This window comes from Hipposideros armiger, unplaced genomic scaffold (genome assembly GCF_001890085.2).
Source record: "Hipposideros armiger isolate ML-2016 unplaced genomic scaffold, ASM189008v1 scaffold_136, whole genome shotgun sequence".
NCBI classification, from domain to species: domain Eukaryota; kingdom Metazoa; phylum Chordata; class Mammalia; order Chiroptera; family Hipposideridae; genus Hipposideros; species Hipposideros armiger.
In genome coordinates, this window is record NW_017731486.1 from 328,660 (window position 1) to 341,817 (window position 13,158).

The window sequence follows — 13,158 nt, forward strand, 5'->3', positions numbered from 1 at the left end:
AGAGAGAGAGAGAGAGAGAGAGAGAGAGAGAGAGAATAAATCCAAGCACTTGTAGAGGATCCCTTTTGAAGGCTCTCCCAGGGGACTGTGTTCTGCGTATACCACAAGAGCTTTGGGGTTGAATCAGATAACTATGGCTGTTCTCTTGGCTACAGCTATCAAATCAAAGGTCCATTCTTCCTGGAGCAAATCTTCCTTCCTAAGAGGAGAGCTAAGATGCCCTAGAACTTATGTAGGTTAACATAGTTACTTTATACTCAATAGACTGAACCATGGAATGCTATCCTAGAAGGGATCATACTCAGTGTCCAGACCGGCTCTCTTGGCCATGACAGGGCTGCCACCACCTTAAAAAGATGTACAAGCTTTAAAAGAAAAAAAAAAAAAAAGAAAGAAAAGCATGACGTAGAGACCACAAGACCTCCCTCCTGATAATAGCTCAGTGAATCTCATCCCTTACCTTCCTCGTTTATTATGTATCCTAAACCCCCCACCTTCAAGCATATGACAGCTCAGTGCAGGACAAATTCAGTGTGAGAAATGACAACTCTGAGGTGTAACTAATGCCTGCTCTTTATTGCCCACTAAAGAAAGCATGGTGCATGCAGTATGTGTGATGTTACCACAGGAGTTGTTCAGAATCCACCAGGAGCTGCACACAAAAAAGAAACATGCAGACTTGAGATTTCATTCCTAGGAACATAGTCCTGACTACATCTGACACTGTTCACAGGGGAGTGGGTTCCCTGACACCAACAGCCTGCAGGCTGTGCCGTCTACTCTGGCTGGCCCAGTTCTGAGTAGAGAGGACCTCTCAGAGGCTGTTGTAAATGACGACCGTGGGGCTGAAAGTGTTCCAATTCTCTTCCTCAACATCTCTAGCAGAAAAGAGGCCCTTTCCTTCAGGCTCTACCTCAACAAAAAATGTCACAAAACTGCTCGGTGTCCCTCACCCATTGGGCTATTACGTTAGGATGTGAGGCAGGGGCCCTACCTTTGAATACAAACTCTGTTCCTCCCAGGACCCTGGAGGAGTGCACGCCCCGGCTGTAGCGGCCCTTGGCGTAGATGGTGAAGGTAGGGTGCTTGCAGACGGGGTCGGAGTAGTGGTAGTAATGCCCTTCCCAGGTGTTATTGTTGTCGTGGAAGATGAAGTGGCGCGTGAGGAAGAGGACTTCGGGCCGAACCTCACAGCGCTGGCTCACCCACTCACCATGCAGGCCAACAGTCAGGTCAGCCTTGGGGGGCAAGAGGGGTGGGCGGTGCTCATCTGACCGGTGGATGATACGACAGGCTATGCAGGCATGGTCGTGGTTCTGCAGTCAAAAAACAAACACAAGGAGAGTCCTGTTTTCATGAAAGAGCATTGTACACACGCTTTCCGCAAATGGGGCTCAACACAGCAGGGGTGGGTGACCTGGGTACTCAAGAGGTACCTGGAGCCATGCTAGGGGCCACAGATGGGGTGTATGTGCCTGTGTGTGTATGCGATCTCGCTCACAAGTGTACACATGTGTTGGGCTGACATTAGAAAGTTGCCTAAATATTTCAGCTATGATGTGGACTCTCTTTAGAATCGTATTACATTTTCAGACCACAAGTGCTGGACACTCAAAAAGAAGGGCTGGCATCACCTCACAATAGTATGACCACTATAAAAACAAACAAAAAAAAACAAAACAAAAAACCCCCACAAAAAACAGAAAATAAGTGTTGACAAGGATGTGGAGAAATTGGAACCCTTGTGTGTACTGCTGGTGGGAATGTAAAACGGTGCAGCTGCTATGGAAAAGAATTACTATATGATCCAGCAATTCCACATCTGACTTATACCCAAAAGAATTGAAACCAGGGTCTCAAAGAGATAATTTTTCACACATGTTCATAGCAGTATTATTCACAATAACCGAAACATAGAAACAACTCAATGTATATAGTTGGACAAATGGATTAACAAAACGTGTTCTGTCCATACAATGAAATATTATTCAATTTTTAAAAAGAATGAAATTCTGACACATACTGCAACATGGATGAACCCTAAAGACATTAGGCTGAGTAAAAACCAGACACAAAAGGTCAAATACTGTGTGACTTATATGAGGGATCTAAAGTAGTCAAATTCAAAGGGATAGGAAGTAGTATGGTGGTTGCCAAGCACTGGGAGGAGGGGAGATGGGGAGTTAGTGTTTAATGAGTACAGAGTTTCAGTTGGGTATAAATGAAAAAGTTCTGTGGATGGATGACGGTGGTTTTACAAGAATATCAACCGCAGAACTGTAGACCTAAAAGTGGTTAAAATGGTAAATTTTGTGTTATGTGTATTTTACCACGGTTAGATTTTTTCATTAAAAACAATGAGACACATAAAATTAAAAAACAACGAAAAAGACAGCATCCAATTGCTGTGAATAAGAAAGGGAACTGTCTAGTAAAGGCAGGGGTCATTTCAAAAGAGGGAGTGAAGGTGGCCCAAAAGCAGGCAAGAGCAGAGCCTCTGAGAAGTGGGCAGGCACACCTGTCATCCATTTGCGACTGCTGGCCTCGGGGTTTGGAAGGTTTATGGGCTCTTAATATGCTTCCTGCTTTGTAGCTTTAAGGCATTTAGAGTGCTAGAAGCTGTGGCTGGGTCTTTCAGGAGGCCTCTCTTGGTGAGCGCTTTGTAACACTAACACACATGCTGGAACAAGGGCTGTCTACGTTTCTGGCTTAGAAAACCTCCTATGAGTAGAATGGCCAGAGACTATTAGTCACAGAAATGCTGGTGGCACAGAGGGCTCAGGGCTCACACACAAAAAAGCTGAAGTGAAGAGGACAGGAGAGGGCTGGCTGAGTGGAGCGTTGGTTAAGAACTGGCTTGGGACGCCAGCTCTGAGCAACAGGGCCCCGGTTCAGATCCCACATGAGGGCCAGTGACGCTGAGCCCTTTACAGCTAAGATGGTGAACAACAGCTCAACCTGGAGCTGGGCTGCCGTGAGTCGCTGGCGATGGCGTAGGCTGCAGTGGGGCTGGCTGGGGGCTGACTGGCAGCTGCCGTGAGCCATCGTAAGCGGCCGTCCAATGGCCGGGGAGCTACTGCCTCACCCGGGAAGAGTGCAATGATAATACCAACATGGGCCAGTGAAACAACGTCCTCCACAACTAGACTGAAGAACAAAAGCAACTTGTCTGTTCCCCTTCCCCAGTTCCCCAAAGCCGTTCCCCTCCCCTAATTCCCTGATAAAAACTTTAAAAAAAATAAATAAAAGAGGACAGGAGAGCAGGGTTCTTGACCATACCTGCCATTGCCCAGCTGTTTGATCTAAGTCACATGATACTTGCGAGCCAGGGCCTGCCTCCCCTGGATGTGGGGGCCATTTATCTCTCTGCTATTCTCCCTTCCACCCAGAGGGCTGTACAGCTGGCTGGGCTAACAGGCACTGGCCAGGCTAGAAAACATGACTCAATGCTATTGTAGCAATGACAGTTAAGGCTCAGCGTTCAGGTGCACAGCACTTGGACCCTAGCCCTGAGCTCCCCTACCCAGAGGTCCATGCGGTACAGCAGCTTGCTGGAGGGCAGGCACTCTGGGCAGGCACCCAATTGTTTTTTGTTTGTTTGTTTGTTTGTTTGTTTAAAGATTTTTATTGGGGAATTGGGGGATGGGAACAGTGCTGGGGAATTGGGGGAGGAGGAACAGACAAGTTGCTGTCGTCTTGTTCTTCAGTCTAGTTGTGGAGGACTCTGCTCCACTGGCCCAAGTTGGCATCATCATTGCGCTCTTCCCGGGCGAGGCAGACCAATCGCCGGCCTCTGGACGGCCGCTCACTGCGGCTGGTGGCCGCTCATGGTAGCCCATGGCAACCTACTGCCACAGGGGCTGCAGCCTACACCATCGCAGGTGACTCACGGCAGCCCAGCTCCAGGTTGAGCTGTTGTTTAGCATCTCAACTGTGGAGGGCAGTGTCACTGGCCCTCATATGTGGGATCCGAACCGGGGCCCTCTGGCGTCCCAAGCCAGTTCTTAACCATCACGCCACTCGGCCGACCCACTCACTTGTTTTCTAAAGTCGGAAGTCCAAACCTTTAAGGGCTTTTCATCTCTAGCACTGACTCAGTGTGATGTTGCTATGGCTGCTGTTCAGTTAAATGCTTGACCATCTCAGAAAGTGGGGGAGCAGCGGAGAAGAGGGCCTTCCAGCTGCCAGCCCTCTACATTCTCCTCCAAGGACAGCTCAATGCTCATTCACTTGTTGCCATGTTCATTAAATGAGCAGAGAGTTATAAATCATGGGGGAGATAGCTTCCTTTCTAGCAATGTTTGCAGCTTATAGACAATGAGCTCAAATAGACAGCCGCAGAGTGAGATGAAGGCAGAGGACTCACTGTACTGGGTCCCAATGCATTTGTGGGCCTATGATTTCCTACAAAGGACTTTGGGGGCACACAGGAGATACTGCCCAGCAGCCTGTGGTCAGCAGCAAGCTGCTGTCTGAAAGTTACAGTGAGGAAACGCAGAGGGAAGAACACCTGCACACAGCCCATTAGGGCTGTGCTTAACTGCACAGAAAGATGGATCTGGCCAGGTCCAGAAAGCCATGCACAGGCCCATGCTTTCAGAAGCAACTGCCGCTTAGCAGCTGGTGACCTTGGGCAAGTTGTTTGTTAATCTCCATGTTTCAATGTCCTCATATACAAAATGGGGATTGTTATACGTGCGTAAGTATTGCAAGATATGAGCAGCAGATTAAGGTGGTGCATACTCAGTGCACCCAGAACCACTGCGGGGAGAGGTTTCTCAGTGACAGAGCAGGGAGTGGGATCACATGCATGTGTGGCACTTCGAGGGAGACTAAATAAATGTCATGTCCCCTGCTACGTGTGCCACTATTTTCAAATGCATGTTAGGGTAGATAAGATACCAATTTAGTTAAAAGAAAGCATCACCAAATTCAGCAATTTTACCTTTATGTATTTTCTTAGTAAACCACCAGAAGGTGAAGATTCCAAACTTTATTCCTTAAAAGTGGGTTCTGACACTCAAAATCTGGGATGGAATGTTAATACGATTTAAGTGTAACATCATATTAGCTCCCAAACCCAGGAAGCAGCCCCTTAACTGCTAGCATGCATCATCATGATCAGTGCGTTTATCAAACCATACCTGTTGTCCCTGCTCCCCTACCCGAGCCCCACAATCTGAGTGAAACCAGCCCAGTACTCAGATTCATATCTCTGAGATTTCACAGACAGGAGAGAGATGTTCTGGTGCCAGTGACTCTTAGCAAGGACAAAGAGCTCTGCAAGAGATGGCCCTGGAAAGAGAGAGGACCTTCTAGGAGCACAGGCTAGGCAGCGTCCAAATTACCCACAAAGAGCTCCCCGCTACTCTCCTTGGAGCTCACGAGCTGGCAGCTTCCTAACTGCTCCACATGCTCACTAAGCAGATTCTAAACAGCCCAAGTGGACTGGCTGTTTTCTTGTATGCCAACCCAGCCTCCGCCTCCCCTTCCTCCCATTCCCCACAACTTGCTTTGCTATCTGTAATTTGGGAACTTCAATACATCAATTGTGACCATGTCACTTCTGGCCATTCTAAGAAGGCATGAGTCTCAATCTCTGAAAAGATTTGTCTGTCTCCCCAATACCAATATCAACCTAGGAACTGCCCAGGAAGCCTCTTAGATTAGACAAGGAACAGGCGTGGTGAGGCGAGGTGGGCACAGGCTGTTCCAGAAAGGTGGGGTACCCAGCAAGGTAGCACCTGGCGTTCCCATGGTACTTTCCTTTAAGAACAACAGGGCAGGGGTCCTGAGCTCCATGATGAGCTGTGGTTGCTTCAGGTGAATGATGGTCCTGAGCTGAAGCGTTACTGTTCTTCAGCAGACAAAAGCAGGTCAGGTAGTTTTGGGGAAGCTCGCAGTCCAACAGTTGGGTAATGTGAGAATTTAGGTAGGGAGGAACCTAGCCTTTAGGTATTGGTCTTTCCAAATCCCTAAACTAGCTACATTATTTTATTGTGGTAAAATATACATAATGTAAAACTTACCATCTTAACCATCTTAAGTGCACAGTTGAGTGGTACAAAGTATATTCACACTGTAAGAACCACCACCATCCATCTTCAGAACTTTCTCATCTTCCCAAACTGAAATTCAGTACCCATTAAACAGTAACTCCACCCACACACACACACCTGACCCTCCTGCCACTCAGCCCTTGCCAACCACCACTCTACTTTCTGGCTCTATGACTTTGTCTACTCCAAGTGCCTCCTATAAGTGGGATCATACAGTGTTTGTCCTTTTTGTGACCGGCTTATTTCACTTAGCATAATGTCCATTCATTTTGTAGCCTATTGCAGAATTTCCTTCCTTTTCAAGGCTGAATAGTATTCTACTGCATGTATATAATTGCATTTTGTTTATCCTTTAATCTATTGATGGACAATTGGGTTGCTTCTACTTTTTGGCTATTGTGAATAATAATATTATGAGCATGGGTATACAATCTATTCTAAACCCAGCTTTCAATTATTTTGGGTACATACCCAGAAGTGGAATTGCTGGATCATACGCTAACTCGATGTTTAACTTTCTGAGGAACTGCCATACTGTTTTCCACAGCAGCTGCACCATTTTACAGTCCCACCAGCAATGCACAAGGGTTCCAACTTCTCTACATTCTTGCCAACAACTGTTATTTTTCCTTCTAATAGCCATTAGTGGGTATAAGGTGGTATCCCACTGTAGTTTTGATTTACATTTTCCTAATGATGAGTGATGTTGAGAATCTTTTCATGTGCTTATGGGTTATTTCTGTATCTTCTTTAGAGAAGTTCTTTGCCCATTTGTTAATAGGATTATTGCTGTTGAGCTGACAAGACACTTTTTAAAACAGCTCTTTAGCTGGTATTAAGAAATCAAAGATGTCATAAACAAAGGGGGGCTTTTGGCCCCTCTGGATACTATCAACAAGGGGACAGTTTAACTATGGTTGGATAAGGGGTTCCCCTCTGTTTTGTAGACAGATGTTTTAAAATTTTAATTTATGCTCTTAATTCTCACTATCCTTGGCTTGAATAAAACCCCAAATACCTATAGGAACAACTGTGGGAAGCAGAAATTACAACCTACATATTGTATTGGCTCTAATGTTTCTCTTTTCCAACATGCTTTTCTTAAATAGTAAGTAGCCTTTCAAGATTAATAAATGGGAAGAGTTTTTCAATATGAAGAGTGATTTATACTATGAAATATCATCTGCTTTATGAAGTTACTCTCTTTTTATTTGGTCCATGCTCTGACACATGATTGTCATCTGAGAAGCTGTCTGCTCCCAGGCTTTCCAGTCAAGCTTCTACATCACTCCCTTCCCCTGAATTTCAGAAAGGGCTATTTTAAAGTCAGGGTTTCTGTACACGGAAGCTCTGAAGGTTAAAGCAGAGGGACCAAAACGTGTTTCCTTGTTGCTATTCTTTACACCAACTATAAAAAGCTTTAATTCCAAAGGGGGAGGGGAGGGATAAAAGATCCTTAGACAATGAATCTCTTAGGGGGAAAAAAAAACAAGCTTATTCTAAAAGTGAAAAAAAAAAACAACCTTAAGCTTTATAAGTGAGCAATATTATAGGCAAAAAGTGGGGTTTTCCCCACTCGCCTTTCTGATTCCTGCCCGGACCCCTGGTAACACATTAAATAACCACAGCTTGCATAGACAGGGCATTTGATTCTGAGGAAGTTCAAGTACATCATCTCCTTACGCTTTACAACCTCCAAGAGACCATATGTACACTTTACAGATGAGACCACCAAGGCACAGAGGGAGAAAATAATGTGGCCCAGATGACTTTATAAGCCAAAAGTAGAAACTGGAGCATAGTTTGGTCTTGGGGCTTACTGAATGCTACTTCCTGGCCCCAGGCTGCCTCCTAGGCTGAGGTCCTATAAAGAACACATGTCTTTCTATGAAGGACTCCAGTCCCTGGGAAAAGATCTTCTCTGGCCGCTGACTGATAGGGATTCTCCAGGATTTCTTCTGTTCTCTGCCAATATTTATTTCTGGACATTTAGTTTGTCAACATTTGCTGACAGTATCCACTTGTTTCCAGCATCTTCCCAGAATGGAAGAAATTACTTGATATAATCTTGTGAATAGATCAACTAGAAAAGAAGGCTGAATAAAACATTACTTGGGCTAAGAGTTTTGTTCAAGAAGAGGAGAAATGGGTAGATGATGGAAAGTTCTTTTCGCAGAGTTTTGTTCCATGGGATAAAAAAACACATCAATGTTTCACAGGAAGAAAACTGCCACGGCCAATGACAGACATTGAAAAATTTTTTTTACAACTGTAATTCACCACTTGTTTGATGAAATTTCTAATGTAGGTGTTCCTACACATATATCCTTCCCAGATCCTCTTCATTTCATTATAAGTTCTTTGAGGCCAGGACCAATGTGCTCTCTGTTTTTCATATTTCCCATGACATCTAGGAGAGTGCAGTGGGTATGGTAAAGGTTCTGAACTGACAGACTGATTGATAGAAACATGTCATTGGACATTTAAAAATATGCACAGAGTAGGGCAGCATTTATCACAAATGATGAGATCTGACCAGCCTAGTGGGAGGGGCCTCTCGGAGTGCTTTTTAGATCTCGGATCCTGAGAGTTTATGAGCTCCGGCTCATTTTGACCACCTAAAGGGATTATGATGATTCTACATTCTGAAGGAAGTAGGGTGAATAGCCATGGCCATACATGTTGGGTCTCTAACTGTAGCTTGAAATAATGTAGCTAACTGTGGCCAACTCCAGGAGCTGACAGTCTGTCTGCCCTCAGGAGCAACACTACATATCCAGAAATGGGCTTTCTAAGAAGTTTAGAATATAAGAAGTTAGCTCACAAAGGCCTTTCTTGTTTCATGAGCATCAGCAAATCACACAAAAGATAAGTTTGCCTCCACCTTGCCTGTATGTAGACACTATGTATAGACTCAACAGCTAGATAAAAAGAAACATAACTGGTGCTTTAATAGAAATGTCTTTAAAATGGTTCCAGAAGAAAAATGTTATTTATTTTTTTACTCATCGGTTTCTTCTCCTATTAATTTAAATTCATACAGTTAAAAATACTCATTTGAATAATTAAATATGCTGTAAATGCAGCAGACCCCAGTTTGGCCTGTTTCTCCTCATCCTTTCTCCACAGTGTGTAGCCAGTACTCCCGCACAGTAGGGACGACTTAATACTGACTTTTGAATGGTTGACTTCCTGCTTGCTCAGGCTTTCACTCTGTCCTCTCAGCTTTCTTGCCTTTTAAGGGTTGAAATGTTTACCACTTGCATTGTCCCTGACAAGTATTTCCTGGTCTGCTAACTCCTTAAATAAGGCAACCCTGCATGTCTGTGTATCTGCTGAAATACTCTAGAATCAAGAAATATAAGAAACTACTTCTGCAGTAAAAGTGTATGCCAGCCTCTGCGTGACACTTCATACCTTGGCCCACAAAAAATGTCCACACAAGCAAGCCTTTCAGAGTCAAGACCCCATCATCCAACCCCAATTTCATATAACAAGCAACACTTGCTGCCTAACAGTTAAAACGCCCAGCCCCAGCAACAGGATCACCGTTTTTCTTAGGAGTCTTCCTTAATGCTGCACATGGCCACCTGGTCCAAAGTCGTTCTGATGTCACAGATACCAGAAAGTCTCACAGTGTTTTTCACATACTCTGAAAAGACTTGGAAAGACAAGATCCCTCAGAAACAAATGCTCATTCGTTAACAGTCTGTAAGTTCCTACAGAATTCAAGAGAGAAAGCGCACAAGTAATTCCTATTGCATTTTAGTACCCAGCTTCTCTTAAAAACATTTGGTGCTTTTCTTCCTCCAATGTGCAGCCCCACTGCTGTAAGCATGCTGGGGCAGAATATTTAAGATACAGGGCTTGAGGAAAATTGTCTGGTTTTCTGACAAACCCTTTGATTTATGACCCTGTGGCTAAATCAGTGCAGGATTTTGGAGAAAGACCAATTCCATTTGCTAACAAGTCTGATCCTGAGGCTTTGGTGTTGCCAACGATCCCGGCAATCATTTGCTTTTAATTACTATTTGATTCTACCACGGGAAAAAACGCGCCTCGCTAACCCTCCAAGTGCACAAGAATCTAGGCAGAGAATAATGGCTGCCCGAATGTTAAACTCAATGTAGGCAAAGCATCTTTTTTCAAGGTCATTTTAGGTGGCCTTGACTTTTTTAAAATGAAGAGTAGCCAATTTCATCCTGAAAGAATCCTCCCAGCACACCTGATTTCCTTCAAACATAATTTATTTGCCAAAGGATCTGAACCTCACAGCAAAGCTGTATAAAGCTTAGAAAAACAAGATGATTTAAAGTTTCTATTTTTACATGGTGTCCCATTTCCAGAGGGGCGGACACTAGTGGTTTCAAACTCAATTTAGCATTTAAACTAATTTTCAGCCAGGTCTCTATGGACTGACAATTAGGGAAGGCAAGGAGTTCAAAGAGGGTGGCAGGGGCATGTGGTCTTTTGGGATGAGCTCCCAGCCCCCACTCCTTCCCGTTGGCCCAGCGGGCAAGGAGCATCTGAGGCTTTGCATTGAGTGTCTGGAAAGGCACCAAGGGCCAAGTCCATTTATTCCTTCTCATAGCTGTCCTACGGAAGGATCTAAAAAACTTCCTGAAGACTCTGCTGCACACTGCAGGCCAAGGTGTACAATGCCTGGGACAACAAGAGAAGAATGGGCCCTTTCAGCTCCCAGAGCCATGCAGACCTCAGGGCCTGGCCTTCGAAAGGCCCCCTCAGCCACCCCAGCCGGCAGTCCAGGTGGTGGAGAGCACATGCCCAGCCTTGGATGCCTGCCTGCGTCCTCCTCCTCGCCCTGCTGCCATCTTCATCTGTGGCTGCAGCACTCCTTTGAGCCTTGGAGTCCTAGCTTTTTAAAATTTATTTTAATTTTGTGTGGTGATTGTATTTAGGTAATATAAGATCATGGCACACATTGGAAAAGGTACAAAAGGGTATACAGTGACAAGTCTTTGTCTGACTGTCCCCGAGCTACTCAGTCCCCTTCCTCAGAGGCAATCATCATGTTTCCTATGTACCCTTCCAGAAATATGGATTCCTTTGTAAGCTTATCCGCTTCTTTTATGATTAGTTTTACACAATGGTATCATACTTTTCATGCTATTCTATACCTTCCTTTTTTTTTTTAACAGTAATATCTAAGATCCATTTTTCTACCTAAGAGTCTCTCTAAGATTCTTTTTCTACCTTTAATATTTCTTGAATGAAGGAATCAGGCCTAGGATTTAAAGAGTTTACTTCTTCAACTGGGTAAATGTTTCCACAGTTGCCTTAGTAGGGGAAGGAGGAGAAAATGGGAGGAAACGTTTTATAGCTAGGCATCAGTAAATACTTTGATGTCAACTGTCATTCTTATTCCTCTGGGAGCCATAGGCCCAGAAGGGTTACTTACTCTAGGACAGGGGAGAAGGGAGCTTTGGGGACAGGCCCTTTCTAGATGCAGACAGCATTCTGCACATTAACCCAACCAATTCTTCTATTTTTACCATTTTATAGAAAAGAAAACCTAAGGCTCCAAGAGGCCAGATAACACTACCAATGCCCCACAGCTGATGACCACAGGAGAACTGGATTCCAGGATGGACTACCATCTCCAAGTCTATATTCTTGCCAATTTATCCAGACAGTGTTAAAAAAAAAAAAAAAGAACCTCTTCAGCTTTTTTGTTTATAAAAATTCTAAGAAGATCAGCCTTACAACTCTCATCCTTAATCTCCACGCCAATGTTAATAACTCACTTCCAAGACAGTTTTCCTGCTGGAGCCACAACAGTATGCCTTTGCTCTCCCAATAGACAGGCTCTGTTTAGTGCGGAATGCTGACCAGAAGGAGAACTCCCTCCTACAGAACCAGGGGAGGGAGTCAGAGAGACTCATCTGGAGCTACAAGTCTTAGGAATGTTGATTTTACCTTTTGGACTTTCTGAAGAGCCATGCCACTAGAAATACAACAGTGAGTTTGAGGGACAGGAGACAAGGATAAGAAAATGGTTATAGTTAATAGTTTTTTTAGAGCCCTAAAAAGAGCTTAAGAAATCAAAGAGCCTACATGGGCATCTGCAGGTGAGGAAACATAATCGGAACTTGAGTGTGTGCAAACGACCAGCTCAAGGTCCGGTACGGAGCAGGAGAGAGGGGTTCTGACTGCAGCCCAGGTTCCAGAGCTATACCCTGCCTCCTTCTGGAGCAACTCAGCCTCCTTTTTCCTTCCTTCTTCCTCAGCCCCTTGCCTCACTGTTTTGCTACTCATTAATGTCTCCCCTGCAGGGTGAGCAGGAATAAAAAGGACTCTGCTGGCTTATGACATCTTCATAAAGGTTCAGGGTGAGACAGGGGTTGGTGCTCTTGGCTCACATGAGTTTTCTGGATTATCTGTGGACCATTTTTATTCATGACATTCTTAACTCCCATCACCAGAGATAATTTAAAAGTTGGCTAGACTGTACTCAGAGGAAGCCAAATGTACATATGAAAATCCCCTTTCCCCCACTGCTATCACACACCAGAGATTTTAAGAGAAGTGCTACTCAGCTGCAGCATTCAACGTGGACTCTGAATAACACTACCAACTGGAAAGGTCCCACGATGGAACTAGAAGCGCATTACTACTCTCAGTTTTTCCAGAAACCCAGCCCTTGCCTGGTGCCACTCTGTGGAAGCTTCTCCTCTTGATGCCTTTGCATCAATGTGTAGAACCGGCAGAGCTTTGGCTCCCCCACCTCACCCACCCCAAAACGATGTCCGGAAGCAGGCATGAACAGCGCCCTCCTGCTCACTGACCTAACTCAGCTTTTCCTCCTCAGCACCTCTGAGTATAGAGGACCCGGCTCCTGTTCTCCACTAGAACTATACCCAGTAGCATTCTGAGCCATGCTGTTGAGCCACCCGAGTGCAGGGAGCCCAGGAGCGCCGGGTCTAGGGCCTTCAACCCTCAGTCAGTCTCACCTCACACACAAGACCATCCCTGACCCACCATGTCCAGAGGAAGCAGCCTCCGCCAAGCAGGCTTCCTCAGCAGATTTCCCACAATTATAGTGGGACAATTATAAGAGTGATTTTTCATTACATGAGGT

General features: G+C 44.9%; 1 protein-coding gene across 2 annotated transcripts in view; it reads right to left on the reverse strand.

Annotated features, from left to right (window-relative positions):
• APCDD1 (APC down-regulated 1) overlaps positions 1–13,158 on the reverse strand; it is a 34,612-nt gene that overhangs the window by 2,840 nt on the left and 18,614 nt on the right. Inside the window, exon 4 of one of the 2 annotated variants that reach the window (XM_019649980.1) lies at positions 1,214–1,316. In XM_019649980.1, the coding sequence (XP_019505525.1) occupies positions 1,214–1,316 (103 nt within the window). Of the gene's footprint in view, positions 1–994; positions 1,317–13,158 lie in introns of both variants that reach the window. The other variant, XM_019649978.1, reaches the window with a different exon arrangement.